At 39.7% G+C, this 18,228-nt stretch overlaps 1 protein-coding gene across 1 annotated transcript; it reads right to left on the bottom strand.

Annotated features, from left to right (window-relative positions):
* Positions 1-8,377: 8,377 nt before the first annotated feature.
* Positions 8,378-14,427, bottom strand: mpx (myeloid-specific peroxidase). Its single transcript, XM_061061931.1, has 16 exons — positions 14,269-14,427; positions 14,100-14,165; positions 13,922-14,009; positions 13,371-13,546; positions 13,017-13,149; positions 12,614-12,743; positions 12,315-12,521; positions 11,874-12,237; positions 11,298-11,458; positions 10,652-10,910; positions 10,356-10,526; positions 10,014-10,251; positions 9,594-9,799; positions 9,397-9,434; positions 9,130-9,183; positions 8,378-8,537 (listed from the first exon to the last, which is right to left on the bottom strand). Exons 2-16 carry the CDS (start codon positions 14,161-14,163, stop codon positions 8,529-8,531), a joined length of 2,298 nt encoding a protein of 765 aa, XP_060917914.1. The 5' UTR covers positions 14,164-14,165; positions 14,269-14,427; the 3' UTR covers positions 8,378-8,528.
* Positions 14,428-18,228: the final 3,801 nt, after the last annotated feature.

The raw sequence follows: 18,228 nt of genomic DNA, 5'->3' as shown, positions 1-18,228 counted from the left end.
GATCAACAGTGTGATAAATGCCCTTTCCCTTGACTGTTGGATGAACTCCTGACCAAATTGCAACACACTTTTCCAGACGCCGCTACTCTCCACATTCTCAGAGGACGATCTCCAAAATCTAAACATGACTCTTTGATGGCCCTGCAACATTAAACATCGCCCACAAACCTCTTCTGACTGATTTGTAGATTTGCTGACAACTTGAAAGTCTCATCACATGTATTATAGTATGTCGACCCCACACTCCCACCCTGAGAAGTCGTCTGCTGCAGCCACTGCAATCACTGCCCTTCTGCTGTTAACACCCCTGCTTTAATGCATAGCTTGGGAAACTTAATCCAAGGTTTGCATTTTCTTCAGTCCAACAAACCGGGAAATTCTTTCTTGTATCTACACAACCAACCGCAGAAAGACTGCTGCTAAACCTCAGCAAATGGTCACAAGGGTTTTACAGTTTCTCAAATCACAAAGTTCTATAAAAGCATGAGAGTTCAGCCAAGTGATTTACAAGAAAAAATGAAATGACCCGAAGTCCAGATGCAACAAATATTGTGCTCCACTGAGACTTGATTCCAAATAAAGCTACAGATGTAGGAACCAACTAATATAAAAGTTCGTTAAGAACAATTTAAAGATCAACTAGTGTTCTACTTTTCATAACAAGGGAGCAGTTGACAGCAATTCATATGAGAGTTTTCTTATTAGCCCAGAGGTTGTTGTTTAGGAAAAGGGAAACATAGTATCACCCTAGTCAATCTCCCTCTTCTTGTATAATTTCTTCAGATAGTGTTTCTTGAGAATCACATACTGTAAAAGCAAAGCAAAAGTAACTGGTGTAGTCCCCGAGCAAAACAGTGAAGGGATTCATGTCACTTTGCACCTTGGTTTTATAATGACAGTCATATAACTTCAGAAGCTTGGGGCTGAAGGCCTTGTTTGGAAGCACTGTATTGATTACAATGAAGGGATGGTTGAGCACTTTTGCTGTTGGTCCTCTGGTTGACAATGGAAAACATCCAGCTGAAAGCCTGTAACGGTTAAAGAAATAGTTTAAAAACTTTGGGAAATCTGAAAAGTTGTCTTTTGGCCGAGAGTTGGATAAGGAGATTGATATCACTCATGCAGATGGTATCAATCTTCTCTCTAACTCAGCGCCAGTGAGTCAATTGCCGGATTTCCCAAAATACCAAACAATGTTGTGGAAAACTGTTGCCCAAAAGCTAGTCAAATTAAAATACGCCCCCTCCACACCTTTCAAAAGTTACAATTGAGGAGCTGACTCCAAAAATGTCTTCAACTATTTCTAATTTATGATTCGACATTCACTACCATCCTACACATTGATAAGCTAACCATACAGATGTGTGAAAGTAGGTAGATTGGATTTAACTTTTGTCACTCTCTTAAAAAAACTCTGTCACTTCTTGCATGTGTGTACAAGAGCGACACCATGAACAACTATGAGGACAAACTGAGCAGACGTGTGTGCCCTTATCCTCATTTGAACAATTCTCACGTGTAACTACTCTCCATAACGATTGCCTTAGCCTCATGTTTAAGTGTGGTCGTCCACAACAGCTTTAAATACTTTTGTTTCAGCTGTGGTCGGATGACGTGCCAAATAAACTATTTTCACCACCTCCAAAAAGCTTGGGAAACATACATCCTCAATCACTACTACGAATGATGACATCCTAAAAAACACACATTTATTGTTTTGTCTGTGGGTTTGGCCAAGTTTGACTTATTTCATTTGAAAGCGTACTAGTTGATGTGCAGTATTTCTTTGCCGCTTTCATTTACGCTTAATGTATTAAAGAAGCATTCGCAATCTCAGTTTTTCCATATGTCGGCAGTAATACGCATTAAAGGGTAAGTCTTTGGCTGTGATGTAACGCTTGCCAATGATCTGATTCCTTCAAACAGCTCTTTGTTATGAGTGAATCAAATGTCAATTACCCTCCTGTTGTCACACTTCAGTTCAGTTGGTTGTAGCGTCATCTCTAAGCTGGTTTTCCAGCTCTCAAGAAGAAGAAGAAATCTGACAGAAAGTGACACAATGGGCTGTTTGTTTTCATCAGTGTTGTGTTTATAAAATGTCCCCCTAGCTCTTCAATAAATACAGAAAGCTGTAAACCACTTCACGGTCTCTCTCTGGGGGACAAACCAAAGCTTGGGGATGTGCCCCCACGGTGACTCCACTTACTGACCAACAAACTGTAAGTGGTAGTCAAACATACCTCACATTGTCCAATTTAACAGACAACACTATACAAGGAACAACCAGCTTGAAGTAAAAGGGCTTACAAGGCCCACTTGAAAGATATTGTAAGATCTTTACATCTTCAACAATGGCTTTGCATTGATTTTCAAAACTTTGCAGAGTGCTTTAGAGTTTTGTTGTTAGCAAAGTGTTTCTGTGCCTGCACTTGAGTTCTAACAGATGGGTTGTTCTCATTTGCTCTCTGAAAGAGCCTATTCTTCTTGTATTTGGATGCTTTATGTTGAACCCCGTGTTTCTTGATAGTTTTTTCCCTCCATGCTTTTATTTAGCATTCTTTGCACATTACTCCTGCCTGTTGTAATTTTGGAGCTACAAGTGACGATATTTGATAACAGGGTGCATTATGCTTGCTATGCCTCCAATCTCAAAAACTATTTGCCTCTTACTTACTGCAAATCATTTGGGGCTTCCTTTATAGCCAGCAGTTATTCAGATAAGGAATAGAGGATATATAGTCCAATACTATCTTTTCCATGCAAACGTTATTGTTTACAGGCTGACTAGCAATTTAAGAGGCCAGAATTGATCGTTGAGTTGATCGATGACATCTACAATCAAAATTGTTCTGTGCATTAATATGCTGATTTCTGTTTATAGAGATTTATAAAAAACTGATTTTCTTAAAGATGATTGCCTGTGGTTCATGGTAGGGTTGTTGAATTCGACCTGTTCTACTCTCCATCGGGACTGTTTTCCTGCATGCAACCAATTCTGGCAAAATCGCTAGTGGACAATACAACTGTGACTACAAAAAAAAAAAAAAATAGCACTCTTGCTTGTCCTTCCTCTCCAGATTCCGTATTCATCTGCAGAATCTGATTACACATAGACTGCCATTCCTCTATCAGGGTTACAGGCTGCCATGATAGCAACATGTCAATGACAGGATACGGTACCCTCAAGCACACCCTGATTTTTTTCTCCCTCTGTCCCTTTTGGGACAATGATTTACACATATTTTAGTTTACAACTAAAAGTGTATCTCCCTGCTGGCCACTGGACAGATAGCATGCTAAGTGACTTTTTAAACAAGCGGCTACTTCCACATCCTATATTTAGACAGAAAATCAATTTTTTTCAAAACTATAAAGGTAAAAGGTAAAATAAGAGAAATGGGCAATCCAAAAATACTTTCAAGTCTGACACTGACTTCTCTTTGAATTGTAAAGCAAACAGATGAAATAATGCTGTAAATTACAGTTAACCCATCATATTGTTCTTGGATAACGAAGGGCACACGTTATCTCACAGTCACATGGTTTAATTTTTAGACCTCTGTAAGCAGTGAAAAGGTATCGTCCCTGCAGATATATCTGACTTAAAGATGAGTGGAAACATTTGATACAGACACAGGATGAGGATATGGCCAACAAAAGAAACAGATTCTTGAGAATCTGTAATAGTCAAAACATCTGCGAGAGGTTGTTTGCGCCGAGTTGCCAACTGTGTAGAATTTGTTTAATACGGAGGAGGATTGGGGCCAATGGGAAATAAATAATGAGTGGAGTAAGATGTGTTGTCATTATGTACTTCAAGAAAAAAATCAGCAATGTTGAGTAAAAAGTTGGGAAAAAATTGAATACCATTTCGAGATCATTTTTTTTGCCTATTTCTACTTTATTCTCGGCATGTTTTTTCTTAATATTTAGACTTTTCTCTTGAAGTGCATAATAAAAAACAATCTTCTCCCTATCAATATTTATTTCACCTGTCTGTCCCTAATCCTTTTCCGTAGTTATAAGTATAAAACAGCTATGCATGCACTTTTTATGGCAAAAATCTGATTGTGTTTTTGATTTGAAAATGACTAACATACACTCTTGTGATTCTGCATACCAAAACTTCCTCAAGGGAGTGGAAACTATGTGCGTTAACTCCTGGGTCGACTCTTTTTTTTCTTCTTCCCTGGAAACCCAGACAGGCAGTCAGGACCAGCTGTACTGGGTCACTGATGTTTTTCACTCGTAATTCATCAAACTCTCTTCATGCCGAGTCCTTTTTCTCTCCAGCGAGGGCAGCACAGCGTTCCCTTGCACAGCTCAAAGACACATCTGCAAAGAATTAGCCAAGTTCTTTTGTCCACGTTGCTGGAATTCACCCCTATTCCTGACTCAATCGAGCTAAAAGAATTTGAATACATCAACGTCCTAGTTGGAGAATAAGGAGGGAACGTTATGACGAGGCCTCCTGCATGAGACTTGTCATTGAGTCAAGAGGGAAAATTTTAAGTTTCTCGTCTGGTCATGATACTAAATTTACCATAAAACAAACACCAATTTCTTCAGTGCAGTCGCTGAGACAACATCTGACAGTCTTTCTCTATTTTGCTTGAGACATGAAGCCTACTTTTAAGCATTTTAAACACTCTTTGTCTACATTGTCTGAAGGAGGGTATTTTATTGAAGACGTTTTTTATCTGCAGCTGTCTTTGTTTTAATTTTTTTCAAAGTCCTTCAAAACCTGCCAAAAATCTAGCCTTAGCCCCCCCCCCCCCCCCCCCCCCCCCTTTTTGCATTTAATTATTCATTTTCATGTAATCATTATGACCTCATCAGAGTGACACCACACATCATTTTAAAATCCTGCTTTCACTATTCCATTCCCAGGACTTGTCTGTTATCCTTTTACTTAAAACCCACACGTTTTATTCCATAACATCTCTGCTCCTGTTGAATTACTTTATACTCATAGATTTAAACTCTTGTCTTTCTTCTCTGCTAGGTTTTCCCTCCACCCTCCCATTTCCAAAACTCAGCCTATTCAAATAAGGTCAAGTTCAGCTCAAAATCCTACGACAGAAACAGACGATCTAAAATCACTCTTCTCTTTCATAAATACTGGGTTTCCATTTCACTTGCAGCACCGAGTAGGCTTGCACAACACACACACACGTCTGGTGGACTACGTGGCACTCTGCACATTCACAATGTTCTCTACAACCAGGAGGAGGAGTGCTTTATCAAGACACAGGCCAGAAAATGTTTCTTTGTGCCATGATTCATGCTGATATCTTTTACTCCCTGTATTTTCTCTTAGTGCAGAACAACATAGATGCAAGCTGAAATCGCAGTGATAAAGAGAAGTATTTGCTTTGTTTGGCTTTTGATATATTATTTATTTCCAGGATTGATTTAAACAGCTCTCTATTTGAAGAGACAACAACAGAGTAAACTTTGGTGTAACTATGGACATAAATCACACTCCAGGGCAGGGAATTAAAAGGGATGTTGATATTTCACTGATGGTAGTTGTAAAAATGTCAGTTAGCAAGTGAAAATCAGTGACTGGTTTTATGGTCACTTGGCCGCAGAGGAGATACGCTGTGAACACACTGACACATTATCACCATAAGCCTTCTGTAAGGAGTTTTAACTGTATGAGCTACCTGTTATTCTAATAACCATATGACCTACAAAATATCAGAATATCAGGAAGATAAATATTTACCTTTGGGGTTTTTGAATGTATGTTTTCACTGTCATTACTTCAATTTCTACCAAAGCAAGTTATGTCTTTGATGGAAGACTTTCTTTAGGTTGTTTCACAGTCTGACTAGCTAAGATGGTCATTTGTCAAGATTCACAAGATTCTCCCTGTCATAGATTTTCCTTCAGGGAATATGCATGCAGGCACAGATACAAGATGAACAGAGATAAAAGTTGACTGAGGAAAGGACAGTTAAATTGTCAGAAATGCAAATACACAAGTCAACACAATTAAAGGTAAACACCCTTTATTAGCTCTTTCAAAATGACAAGTCCATGTAATTTATGAAACACACTGAGAGGTGTGGCTGTGTCATTATAACAATAAAACTAAAGGAGTATGATGTTATATTCATGTCAAACACGCTTGTTAAAGTCTAGGCTTTAACAAGCGTGTTCATCACTAAGACATGATGCAAGAATGTTAATGGCTTTGTCAACCAAACTCATATTACATAGCGACAAAATCTGAGAGAAATAAAGTATCTATTCACCAAGATGTTGTATCTACCATACTGCGATATAGTTTAGGCTTCAAAATCTCATCCTTGTAATATTACAGTAATTCATCTTAAACAGTCAAAAAAGACAAATGACCTCATCACTGAGTTCCACTTTAGCTTCTCTAGCGTCAAATCGTTTGAGAAATATAATTTATAATTTACTTGTCAGAAAATTGTTAGATAAGACTATCTTAATCCATGCTCATATGTTTGCGACTGAGTTTTATTGTATGAGTTGTAAGTGTTAGAGGTGAAGGTAGCCAAGTTGTGTCACTGTTGGACAGAGCCAGGCTAGCTGTTTCTTTTTTCTCTGCTAAGCTCATCTAAGCTAACCTAGCTGCTAGCTGTACTTTAGCTTCATATGTACAGATAACGGGGTGGGAGGCACTAGCAGGGGTAAACACTGTCCTCAGTCAGTAAGTGGGTCTTGGGTTTAAACACATACCTTGAATATTCTTGTACCATGTTTGCATGTTATTTTAACCTCTGTTTAGGAGAATATACAGTAAGCTAACCACAGATGTAATTAAAACAATAAAAGTTAAACTGATGAAGATAACAAATCAAGGAATTCACGTTTGTTTGCAAGTAAACGTAACTGCTTTCTATCTCTTGTCAATTAAATTTGACTTCTCAGGTAACTTTCTGACCCTGCAACAGAAAGAAGAAGAAAAAAGTTTTTTTTCCCCTGGGTAAAAAAAAGTTACTTAAGAACAAAAAGTGGGGAAACTGTGGCTTTCAAGCACATACATTTTTTCAGATGCTGCAAAGGCCTTGTATTCAAACTGGCCGATTATGCCATGACGTGAATCACACATTTAGACTTAAAAAGAAGGATGGCTCCATCTACAGGAGCTAACATTGCATAGAATAGATTTTTACAGATGATTGCACTTTGTCCTGTGTTCTTCCATTTAGATAACTTAAGTCAATATAAGGAAAAACTAACTGAGCTACTTTTTCCACTGTTTAGGTTTGAATACAAAGTGCAAACCTGAATCCTCATATCTGAGAGTTCAACATTAAGTAGTGAATTAAAAACATAGATAACTAGTTGTAACATCAACGGATCATTGGTACAACTGTTGTTTATGATGTGCAACAAGCTTCACTCACATTTTCACTTTCCAACTTCAACATCACCTGAAGAACAGGTTTTTTTTTTTTTGATAAACAGGTTCTTCATTTAGAAGTGAAAATTTAGAAATTTTCACTTCTGTGATTCACATGAGATATCCATGAAATAATTTGTCAATAAGAACAGTACAAAAAGGCATTCAATGCGGCTCAGTTTATTTATTGAATGCAAAATATAGATATATGAAAAGTAACAAAATGATAGCCTCACAGTCAAAGCACAACATAGCATTTAAACACATGCTTAAATTTCATCAGTGCATTATATAATCGTTATAATACTGGCTAGTCCACCATTAGCTAGCCCACTACTAGTCCATCATTTTGCACTGATGAAACTTTTGCTCTGACAGACTGCATGCTGTAACAGGGTTAAATAATTGTTTTGCAATCATACTTCATGTTCATTAGGCTTCTGGATGAAAAATTGAAATTTGTTAATTGAGTCAAGAGGGAAAATTTAATCAGAAGAATGTAAAACATGTACAGCACTGTTGTATGTTGTGCCCAAGTCTGCGCCATGGCAGGAAAAGACAAGTTAGACACTATTTAATAATTGCTATGATAACATGATTATTTGTGCGTGAAGTTCAGTGCAAAAGGTGAAGTTGTGAAAAGACATCCCAAAAGCAGAAAGAACAAAGGTGTGTTAGAGGGTTTAGCCTGGAGAAGACCGTTTGCTTTACACAGCGAAGACCAGGTGTCCTGAGAAGTAGCTTTTGGTGCTCAGGCCACTGATCCCAGCTTTTGACTCCACCCACACTTTGTCTCCCACCTCCAGCTGGAGCACCGTGTCCCCTGATGCCATAAGCCGACCTCCCTGATGGAAGGGGTAACTATGCAGTACCACATTGTTGTTACACCACAGGTCCATGCTTTTTGCACTGCTGTAGGACGTGCAGACAAAGCTGAACTGATAGACACCGGGGATGACACACGTAAACATGCCCGTCTGCGCGCTGTAATGGTTCTGTTCATTGTAGATGATGCGACGGAAGTGAATGATTTTCTCTGAAGTTGAGCTGTACTTGCCCAGGAGGACGGAGAAAGCAGATTGTGGCTGTGAAGCATTAATGTTGAGTGCTATCGGTCCTGGGGGGCCTCTGGGGCCAGGGGGTCCTACTGGACCTACAGAGATACACAAGTATTGATTTATTCAAAATGTTGTATTTAGGCACAGCCTGTTGTCGGCTTGTATGAATCATATTTTCAGCTTTATATCAACTTTAATGAGATGCATTTCTAAACTGCTACTATGTTTTGAGTTGTCCAAATGTGGCAACTAAATTAGCAAATTTACTAAAATATCTACAGTCTTTTTTTTAATTGCTTAAAGCTTCTTTGACAAACTTTAGGTATGTGTTGATTTTTTGTGCCCCCTGTTGACAAAGCTGTACCTCTTACCTCTTTGCTGAATTTGTCATGTACATGTGTTTAGTTTAGTTTAGTTTCTTTAATTTAACTGTCAAATATATTACTTACCTGCCCCGCGGCACAGTTTCAGACATTAAATATTACTATAGAAATATTCTAATTTGTAGCTTGGATAGAGGCGTCAATATTCATATCAGGCTCCTTCATAACTAGCTAAGAACTCCTCCCAGAATCTTTGACGAATATGTTGTAGTCAGTGACTTGTTGTGGGTCAGTATGTGTTAAAAATGGCATATTGTTAAAAACATGTCAAAACAGGCATGAAAATAATATTAAGATTAAGTACCTCGTTGTCCTCGGGGCCCTCTTGGTCCAGGGTCTCTTGGTCCTCGCTCACATTCTGTATATGAAGGAAATATAGAAGTTAAATATTGTTGGGCTTTGTTATCTACATATTTTTTTTAAATGTTCTTGTATTTGAAGACCACTGTCACCAAGGTGACAAAATGTTAAATACAAGAGGTATTAAATTTAAATGTGCACTTTTTAAAGAAGGTGGGGTTACATTGTGCTCTTAAAGTGTGAAAACTACTTGTTAGTATTTAAAACCGACCTCTGTTGTATTGACTTCATTACAGCCACCATCAGCGTCTGTAAGATTAAACACCACACATGAAGAACAATATCCATACAAGGGGATAGAAAAGAAATAAAACACACCAGGTTAAAAAAAACACAGTGGGTGACAAATGATTGTGAAAATGGTGCTCCCCTCCCGAGGTCAAAAAGTCTTGGGCTGTGCTGTTTCACCTGTGCAACGCTCTCTCCAGGCCGTCAGGTTCAGATTCGGAATGGCTGCGCAGTTAACACGTCGGTTCCTGCGTGATTCCACCTTGAACGGGTCAGTGGGGATCGTTGTGATTCCAGTGTTGTCACAAATGATCTTTGATAATGAAGCTCTGGACAGAGCAGCTTTCTGTCTCTGTGTGAAGACACCTGGGTTCTCGTACCAAAGTCTGATTGTTTCAGCAAGAGAAACAGAAGAAGAGATAAGTGCACAGTGACTTCATTTGAAATGCACATATTTTTGAGATTTGTTTTCAGTCTGCAGATAGCAGTTGATACAGCATGTCAGTCAGAAATGGGTAAGCTTGAAATTGTTTTTATTGGACTGGTCAAAGTCAGTAGACTGGTGCCTTAAGATAGTACCACACATGCACATGTACTCACCTGTCACCTTGGCGGATCTTCTTGAACTGTTCTGCAATGAGGCAGGCAAACAAAGGTCCAACACGACCACCGGCCACAAATGGCTCTGCCACACCTCCCAGCCAGATATCAATGTTTTCAGGTGTACCATAGAGCTCCAGCAGCCTCCTGGCCAGGTCAGTGTTGTTCAGAACCTGAGCAAGTTGTGCCTGGTTTGTGGGCGCTGACAGGCCACAGAACTTTCGCCACGAGTTGTAGCCTAGAGGAGTTGATGCAAAAAGCAGGGAATTGATGAGGGCTGTAAAGAAAGACGAAATATTAAAACGGAAAGTTAAAATGCAGAAAACTACGGGAGGAATGTACCAGGCAAGCCATGGTCACGTCCCCTCTCCATGTTGAGAGAACCCAGGTCCAGAGCCAGATGCTGCACAAACTGGAACAGCCTCTCCCTCAGAGCGTCGACCAACATGTGATCCTGAGTGTTTAGTTTAGCAGGGCGTCCAACCAAACCACGGAGCAGAGGGTCAATGCCACCTAGAGAGAGAGAGAGAGAGAGAGAGAGAGAGAGAGAGAGAGAGAGAGAGAGAAAATTCAAATTAGGGTGACCGTAAAGAACAGAGGTGAATAATATGTTAGAAACTTCTCTCTGGATAGCTCACCCTCAAAGACGATTCTCCAGGGGGCGAAGAAGGCCCGGAACAGAGGAACACTGCGGAACTGAGAGTTCTCCCTGTAGTTTGCATCAAGACGAGACAGGACTGGCTGGATGGCCAAGTGGGCAAAGCGGTAAGCGGCTGTTGCAAAGACGTTGGCGATGCTGGGGTCAACATTGGGATTGTAGCCGGGGTAGCGGCCGAGCTTTGTGGCCATTGCTCTGTCGCCCACAATGTGTGGCAGGTAGTCCCTGAACACAAACACCTGAGTAGGACAGAGAGATTTATTTCAGTAAGTGTGCACTCACACTTGGTAAAGTTGGCCCATACCGTGCTTAAGCATGATTGCCCCCCCCCCCCCCCCCCCCCCCTCCCAATTCCCCCTCTGGCCTGCACTCATACTGTGTGCCCATGCTTGTGCTTGTGCATGAACTGTACCATGCCGAAGCACACCTCTTCCAAGCGTACCAACGCCAAGGAAGTGTATCGTGCTTGAGCACGGATCGGTGCACTCAAACTAGTGACTAGTCAAACGAACTGGACTTAAGGGGTGAAGTGCGCTTGGGCAGGGTACGGATTGCCTAGTGTGAGTGCACCCTAAAAGACGGTAGGCTGTAAGACCCATGTCCAGACGACTGACTCTATTATTTACCTGTGTGTAGGCACCCATAATCTTGCGGGTCTCTTGGTAGAGGGTCTCACTGTCCCACTGTGGGTTCAAACGCTTTAGCTGACGAGCCAGGCGGTTATGCTCCCGCATGAACAGCGTGTGAATAGAAGTCAGAGCGATGTTCTCATCAACGCGGACGTCACCTAACAGACAGAATTGTTCAGGTTAAGAAGTTGTTCAGAGGAGTTAATCCCTACTTTGGATTCATAATCAACTTAACTTGTTAATACAGATAAATCATTTATTCATGCTTTATATAGCAGTAGTTCAACTCCTTAGACCCTGAATGTCCTGACAAAAAAAACCCAATGACATCAACAAAAAGTTCCTAAATAGCAATGTGCTTTGATGAAATTGGTCTGTAGTGTTACATTTTCTGTTATTCAGGCAGCAGGCTTTGGGCTAGAATAGGATCAACAACAGGATTTCACAGCCTGGTCATACAAAATTCTTGTTATTCAACAGTGGTTCAATACTGATTGTAAAAACATTTTTAAAAAAACATTTACAAACCATTTACACATTTTTATGTTCAAGTGACGTTGCATGGTAATGTACCTGCAAGGAAACAGGGCACCTCTCTGGCGTTGGCGTTGTTGGTGACGTTTCTACGAGTGGCGCACATGTTCTCCTGTAGAGTGTGGAAGGGCAGCAGCTCCCGGCCGTTATCTCTGAACTCCGTGTTCACCCGCAGCAGACCGTCACCACTGCTGAGGTTGCGAAGATTTAATGCAAGATTCTCCTCAGAGCCGTACACCTGACTGAGATCCAGGAAGGCTGTCAGGGCATTGATCTGCTCCCTCTTTGCAGGTTCTCCACCAAAGTTGTAGGCCGAAAATCCGGTTCCACAAACTGGGGCAGATCTGAATGAAGGGATGCAGCTGTCTGGACCGCTAGGCAGGCGGGGGTCACCAGGAGGGATCTGGATTTATGAATGAGTCAAAGGTTACAGAAGTGAAAATTACTTCTGAATATTTAGGTTTGACTTGTCACACTAACCGGAATGGGGATGCATGGCTCAGTTTTCTCGCAACTCTCCTCACAGTCTATCCCGCTGCTGAAAGAGACGATGCTAGGGGAGAAGGGCGTGAAGGTGAGATCGTGGTCATTCCACTGCCCAAACAAGGTCACCATGTGAGTGAAATCTGAATCGTTCACCACGCCTGCATCCGATGTGCTTAGGATGTTGTTTGACACTTGACGCACCTGAAAAGACAGGAACAGTATATTTTTATTTAACATAATCATTTATGCACAATAGCTCGCTAAAGACAGTGTGTGTGATTCCAAGGCTGTACCAGTGGGAGCATGAAGTTGTTGAAAGTTCGGTTTACGTTCCAGCCTTTCGGTTCAGCTATGCCGTCATCATACTCAGCAGGTAGCCACCGAGTAAATTGTGTGTTGGAGGCTCCGAAACGAGGGTTATTTCTAAACGTAAGCCAGAGACATCAGGTTTAGTAACGCTGCTTGACAAACCCCAGGAACGAGTACACAACTTTTTTTTCGTAAATTTACAGGGACTTTTCTGTTCTGAAGGGCAAAAAATCGAAATAAGTAACAAAAGTTGATAATGTGGATTAGATGAATACATGTGTTTGCTGTCTGCAGTTGAGCTAAAGTCAAGATACGGGTAAAGCTGCTATTACAATAAAGAAATAGTATCAAAAACATCATGGTTTCTCATTTGAAAGTTTCTCTTACAGGTTGTTGCAGATACTGCTGGCTGTGCGGTACTTGTTGAGGTTTGGTGTGGTGAGACATTCTGGAAGAGTGACTCGAGCTGCACACCCAGTTATTTCAGAAAGGCGTCTCAGGTCTTCTTCAGTGAGTAAATCTGAAAAAATGTAAAGGAAACCTTTCACTTTAACAATGTATCTGTATGTCTAGTCATTAATTATAGCTTTGAGGTGTTTGCTTTAGCAAAATTAAGAAACCCAACACCTCAGAGCCTCAACAAAGAAGGGGGAAAAGTTTTCACACAAAAAGAAAAAAAATCAATGTGAGGACTGTGTATGTCTGTTTGTGTCCTCTTTGTTTGGTTGCTGCATGTCTGACCTGTTGCATTGAGGGAGCGTTTGTGAATGTGATGTGTCCGCTCTTGCAGCAGACGGAGGGTTTGTGCCATATAGTCTGCAGATCTCACAGCTATGCGAGTGTTAGCGCGAGGCTGCTTGAGGAGACGGAGAGCATCGTGAGGGCGCACCACTGCCTTGCGAACTCTTCTCAGACTCCTGAAGGAGAAAAGACCACAGGGTTAAAAAAAAGAAATATTTTTCATTTTTTTGTAATTTTTTATTTAGGAACAGAGTTTAATAATTTATATATATATATATATATATATATATATATATATATATATATATATATTATTTTTTTTTATTTTTTTTTTGATTCACTTTGTACTATTCTACTTGAACTTTGAGACGTTAGATTACAAGTTAATCATTATTTTCGTCCTTTCTGTAGCTTTAACTTAACAGACATACCCAGACCTGAATTTAAAGAAATGCATAAAAAAAAAACTGCCAAATGCCATGTTTCTAAAACACAACTGTGTACCCTTAAGCCATTTGTTTTAAATATCTCACACAACCAAACAAACTCACTCTTCTCTGGAGTACTTGTAAGCATGATCCACTAGTTTCTTAGCATCCTCAAAACTCTGCTGAAGGAGAGGACTGCCGAAATATTGTCCTGAAAAGAATACAACAATCTGGTCAAAATTGTCCATCAGTGTCAATACCAATATAATTGTATAAATGTAATATAATGTAGCTGATGTACCTGATGGTTTGGAGTGAGCAGGCACCAGGCACAAGCCCAGCAGAAAAAGAACAGAGAGAAGCATCTCTGGAAGAAATAAAATCTAAATTAGCATCAAAGGATAAAGACAAAAATACTTTTAAAGCACCATATTGCATGAATAAAAAAAAAAAAACAAGAATCTTGATACCTGTGTGTGAAGAAGGTTGATTTCAAGATTTGAGATGCTCTTGGAGATCTGCAGCCACAGGTGTTTTGTCTCACAATGTCACGTCCTTATATTCAGTGTGAGGCCCTGAGGCCTCGCCCCCGGGGTTGTCCAGGTGAAGCTACTGTCAGTAAAGAGCAGTTCCTTCTTCCTTCTCTCTGTGCTGAAGGAAATCCTTCATCCTTATAAATTTTTATCCCCGGCAAATGATTGGACCGATGTGATCTAGAGGACTGTAGATTAAGTGGTATTCAATGTGCTTTAGGAATGCTCAATTAGTGAGAAGAGTCCATGCACAATCAGTTTTGTTGTTTTTCTGAATTTTAGTATGAAGCGATTTGACATAACAATGTGCTTATTTTTTATTATTATTTTTCACACGAATGTGTTCAAGGAGCTTTGCAGTCAAAGTTTTTACTCCTTTATTCATAGTTGACAGTTGAAAAATTACAAGATTAGAACCGTTATCTGGCCCTTTTTTTTCACTTGTTTACTGATGTTGACATGTTGCGGCTTATGGCCCGCAGTATTACCACACAGAAACTGATGAACTTGAGAAAGTCTATGAAAAGAGGAACCAATTTACACTCATTCCAAGTGCAATATGCAATAATGATCATAATATACTGCACAGTGAAAAAGAAGAAAAAGAAGTTAATCTGAATAGAAAGAAAAATGGGATAAAATGTTATTCTTTCCAGAGTGCTGGTAGCATAGTGGTTATTGTGTGCGGCCCATGTACAAAATCGTACACGCGGTCGGCCGGGTTGGAATCTGACCTGATGCTCATTTCCTGCATGTTATTCCCCACTTTCTCTCTCTCTCCCTGTTTTCCAACTCTGTCCACTGTCCTGTCTCAACCATAAAGGCACCAAAAGAAAAAAAAGAAAAAAATTTCCTTATGGCAGATGAAACTTAAGAGTTCTAGTCTGTGCCTCATAAACTTAACCACATAGACAGGTAAATAAGTGATAGGCTGTATATGTGACAAATGGTTGTGCAATGCAGAAAACATACAACAGATATAAACCTAAATGTAAGTCTGTCTTGAACCTTTGATTGCTTTTATAGCTGACACGCAAAATGGTCACTGATAACAAACAAGGAACCGAGCTTTGGGAAGTCCATTTACCCATGAAAAGCCTTCCTCATTGCTTAACACGCTCTTCTTGAGAGTATTACACCACCTATCTTGTTGTGGTTTCATTAAAGCAGTACAATGAAAACAATAGAAGACACTGAGAACATCCCCTGGCTTTCCTTGAAGCCAAGGAAGGTTGAATGATGATTGTGCAGGTCAATGAACATGCACTCTTTATTTAAAGCGAAAACTTTCAGAAAATTACAATCCATTTATTTTATTTATTTGAGAAGTGGATTTCTTGTAAAGAACAATATGATACAATTATTATATTTTCTTATTTACATGCATTTACATAATTTAGTCTTGTTTTAATAGACTGCAATGCCACATTTGCAACATGCACAGGGAAGTTGCATTAAAGCCCATTTCATTGTGAAGGAAGACAAAAAAGCAGAAATAAGCTGCAATGGCTGAAACAGTGTTAGTCAATGTCGTGGTGCAGCAAGAAATCCAATTTCTCAAGCCTGTTGGTTGGAGAGCAGCCATTAAAAACAAGTTGTTTGACACTGCACTGTTAAGAAATTCAGCTTTCAGCAGCAATTCTGCACAGTCATATGCAGGGGGGCCGCTGTGGCTCAGTGGTAGAGTTGGCCAGCTAGGGGTTAGATCCCCAGCTCCTGAAGCAACATGTCCGACAGTTAATACTGATGGGCACTTTACATAGCAGCCTTTGCCACCAGTGTGTGAATGGTTAGGTGTGACCTGTGTGTAAAGGTGCTTTGAGTAGTCAGAAGTCATGTCCATTTGCAACATGAAAACATTTTTTATATTTATCACAACTGGAGATTATGAATTGTTATGTTATAGGTTATAGAATTGCCTCTTTAGGCTTTCTGTGGTTCTTGTGTGTGCTCTCAACCAGGAAGCTGATGTTTATTAGTTTGTTCATTTGTTGATTCAGAGCTGGTGTCATAATGATGACCTGCCTACTTTGACAAACTGTCTGCCTGATGAAGGTCTAGTACTGAAACATTGGCAATCAATGTTTGTTTGAAAGTTAGACAACGAGCGGGAGTTTACCGTCAAGTTTTTGACACATTGCTCTCCTACGTAGCTTTCTTATGACAAGGATGTACAAAGGTGTTTTTTTTAGTTGATAATTATTAATAGATACAAATATCAGGTTCTGTAAGATTAAACAATGCCTCATAGTTCTGTTCTTGTCAGTGTAATTCCCCATAATCCAGGAAGCACAATTGTATATGAGTCAATTATTCCATGTATGATAAGAACATTAATTCTAATAAGTTTGACAATACAAACCTGACCTTTACTGTGAACATCAGGAAGCAGAACATTTAGTACTGGAGACGGTAAAGTCAAGGCGTCTCCATCTAGACAAGTCACGCTCAAACGAGTTGTGAAACTGAAGGAAGTCAAATTTTATGCACACATAAAAAATGTAAAAAAGTGCAGAAGCTCATAGATGTAATATATAACTGCTTTTTAGAAAAATGTAGTCCCTTTAATAGCTTTGTGAAGCAACTACAAATGCATTAACATGACCTGAGTTGAAGGTCAACAAACGTGTTGTAGTTTTCTAAAGTCTTGCTACACTAAATGTAAGTTTGAGGAACAAGAGGTCAAATCTTGGTTTTCTTGCACACAATTTCCTTGTTTCAGACAAAGCCAAAGTTCTGTTCAGAGAGGAACAGGTCTGCTCTAAAGACTATCTCTATGCAGAGCCAACAGTCTGAAATGAAACATTTTGTTTTCAGAAAAAAATACAAACTACATTTAACAAAAACCTCAACCTAAACTTCCCCAGGCTTCACTTCACCTCTGTGTCTCCCTTCTATCTTTATGCCAATGCACCTGTCTTGGATGGCAGCTTTGAAATAAAGAAACAGTTTAAAATTGAAATACATGAATACAGTAATTACTGCTTTGGAAATGTTTTTATGTTTAAAATAAAACAGCACAGGGGAAATGGCCTCAGCTCCCCCCCCTTTTGTAGGTGAATTAATTTAGTTAAAGAAAAGTTAAACAAATTAACAACTTGCTACTAAACTTGCAGATTTAGTCACAAACACTGGTCCAGGAGGAAGAACTGATGAGCAGCATGCCAGGATGATTTCACAAGCTCAACTTTGAGTGACAAGGAAGAAACTCAGGCAGGAACAAAAAATGCTGCCATCCCACCCACTGTTGTTTCCAGACAACGATTGTGACGCCAGGTACTTGGGTCATTCAACAGCGCGAGGACACAATGCCAAAAGCTTTCTATTGTCAGCCTTGTCAGCACATCGAGTTAGTTTTTGCTTCTCCTAAGTTTCAGACGCTTAGCTTACGTGCTCAACAGGAAGAACAAGTCCATGTTGTAAAGTGCTCACATAACCTACATCAAAGCAGTAAACAAAGGATCATTCTTGAGTTTATTACTACTGTTACTGTAGTATACTTATTTACAGTCATAAGGGGAATTGTTTAAGGACTACTGCAGAGTTTTTGATTACTGGAAATGACACACTTCTGTTACCATAAACTAGTGTTCATAAAGATAAGATAAGAGACTTGTTTTGCTACCTTTTACCAGCTGGGCCCATATGCAACATGTTAACCTAGTTCACCTTTTTTGACTGCACATCAACAGCAAAAATGCAACTTGTCCTTATAAAACAAGTAAGATACACAGATAAATATGACAGATACCAACATTAGTTCCTACGAGGACGGACTCTAGAGCTTTTAGTTGATAAAGGGAAAACTACAACCTTTCTAAAATAATGAACAATTTCATTGTTATATCCTTATGTAATATGTTGTCTAAGACAAATAGGATTGACTGAAATCATGTC

This window comes from Labrus mixtus, chromosome 17 (genome assembly GCF_963584025.1).
Source record: "Labrus mixtus chromosome 17, fLabMix1.1, whole genome shotgun sequence".
NCBI lineage: Eukaryota > Metazoa > Chordata > Actinopteri > Labriformes > Labridae > Labrus > Labrus mixtus.
This window is presented reverse-complemented; position numbering and strand designations above follow the sequence as displayed.

Bases quoted from the DNA above. Each gene is read 5' to 3' on its own strand.
- mpx (XM_061061931.1), bottom strand. From the start codon at position 14,163: ATGCTTCTCTCTGTTCTTTTTCTGCTGGGCTTGTGCCTGGTGCCTGCT. The intron at 10,911-11,297 runs GTAAATAATAGA...TGTCCTACTCAG, and splicing joins TTATGGGTGCCTACACACAG to GTGTTTGTGTTCAGGGACTA. The intron at 10,527-10,651 runs GTGAGCTATCCA...CTCTCTCTCTAG, and splicing joins CTGGAGAATCGTCTTTGAGG to GTGGCATTGACCCTCTGCTC.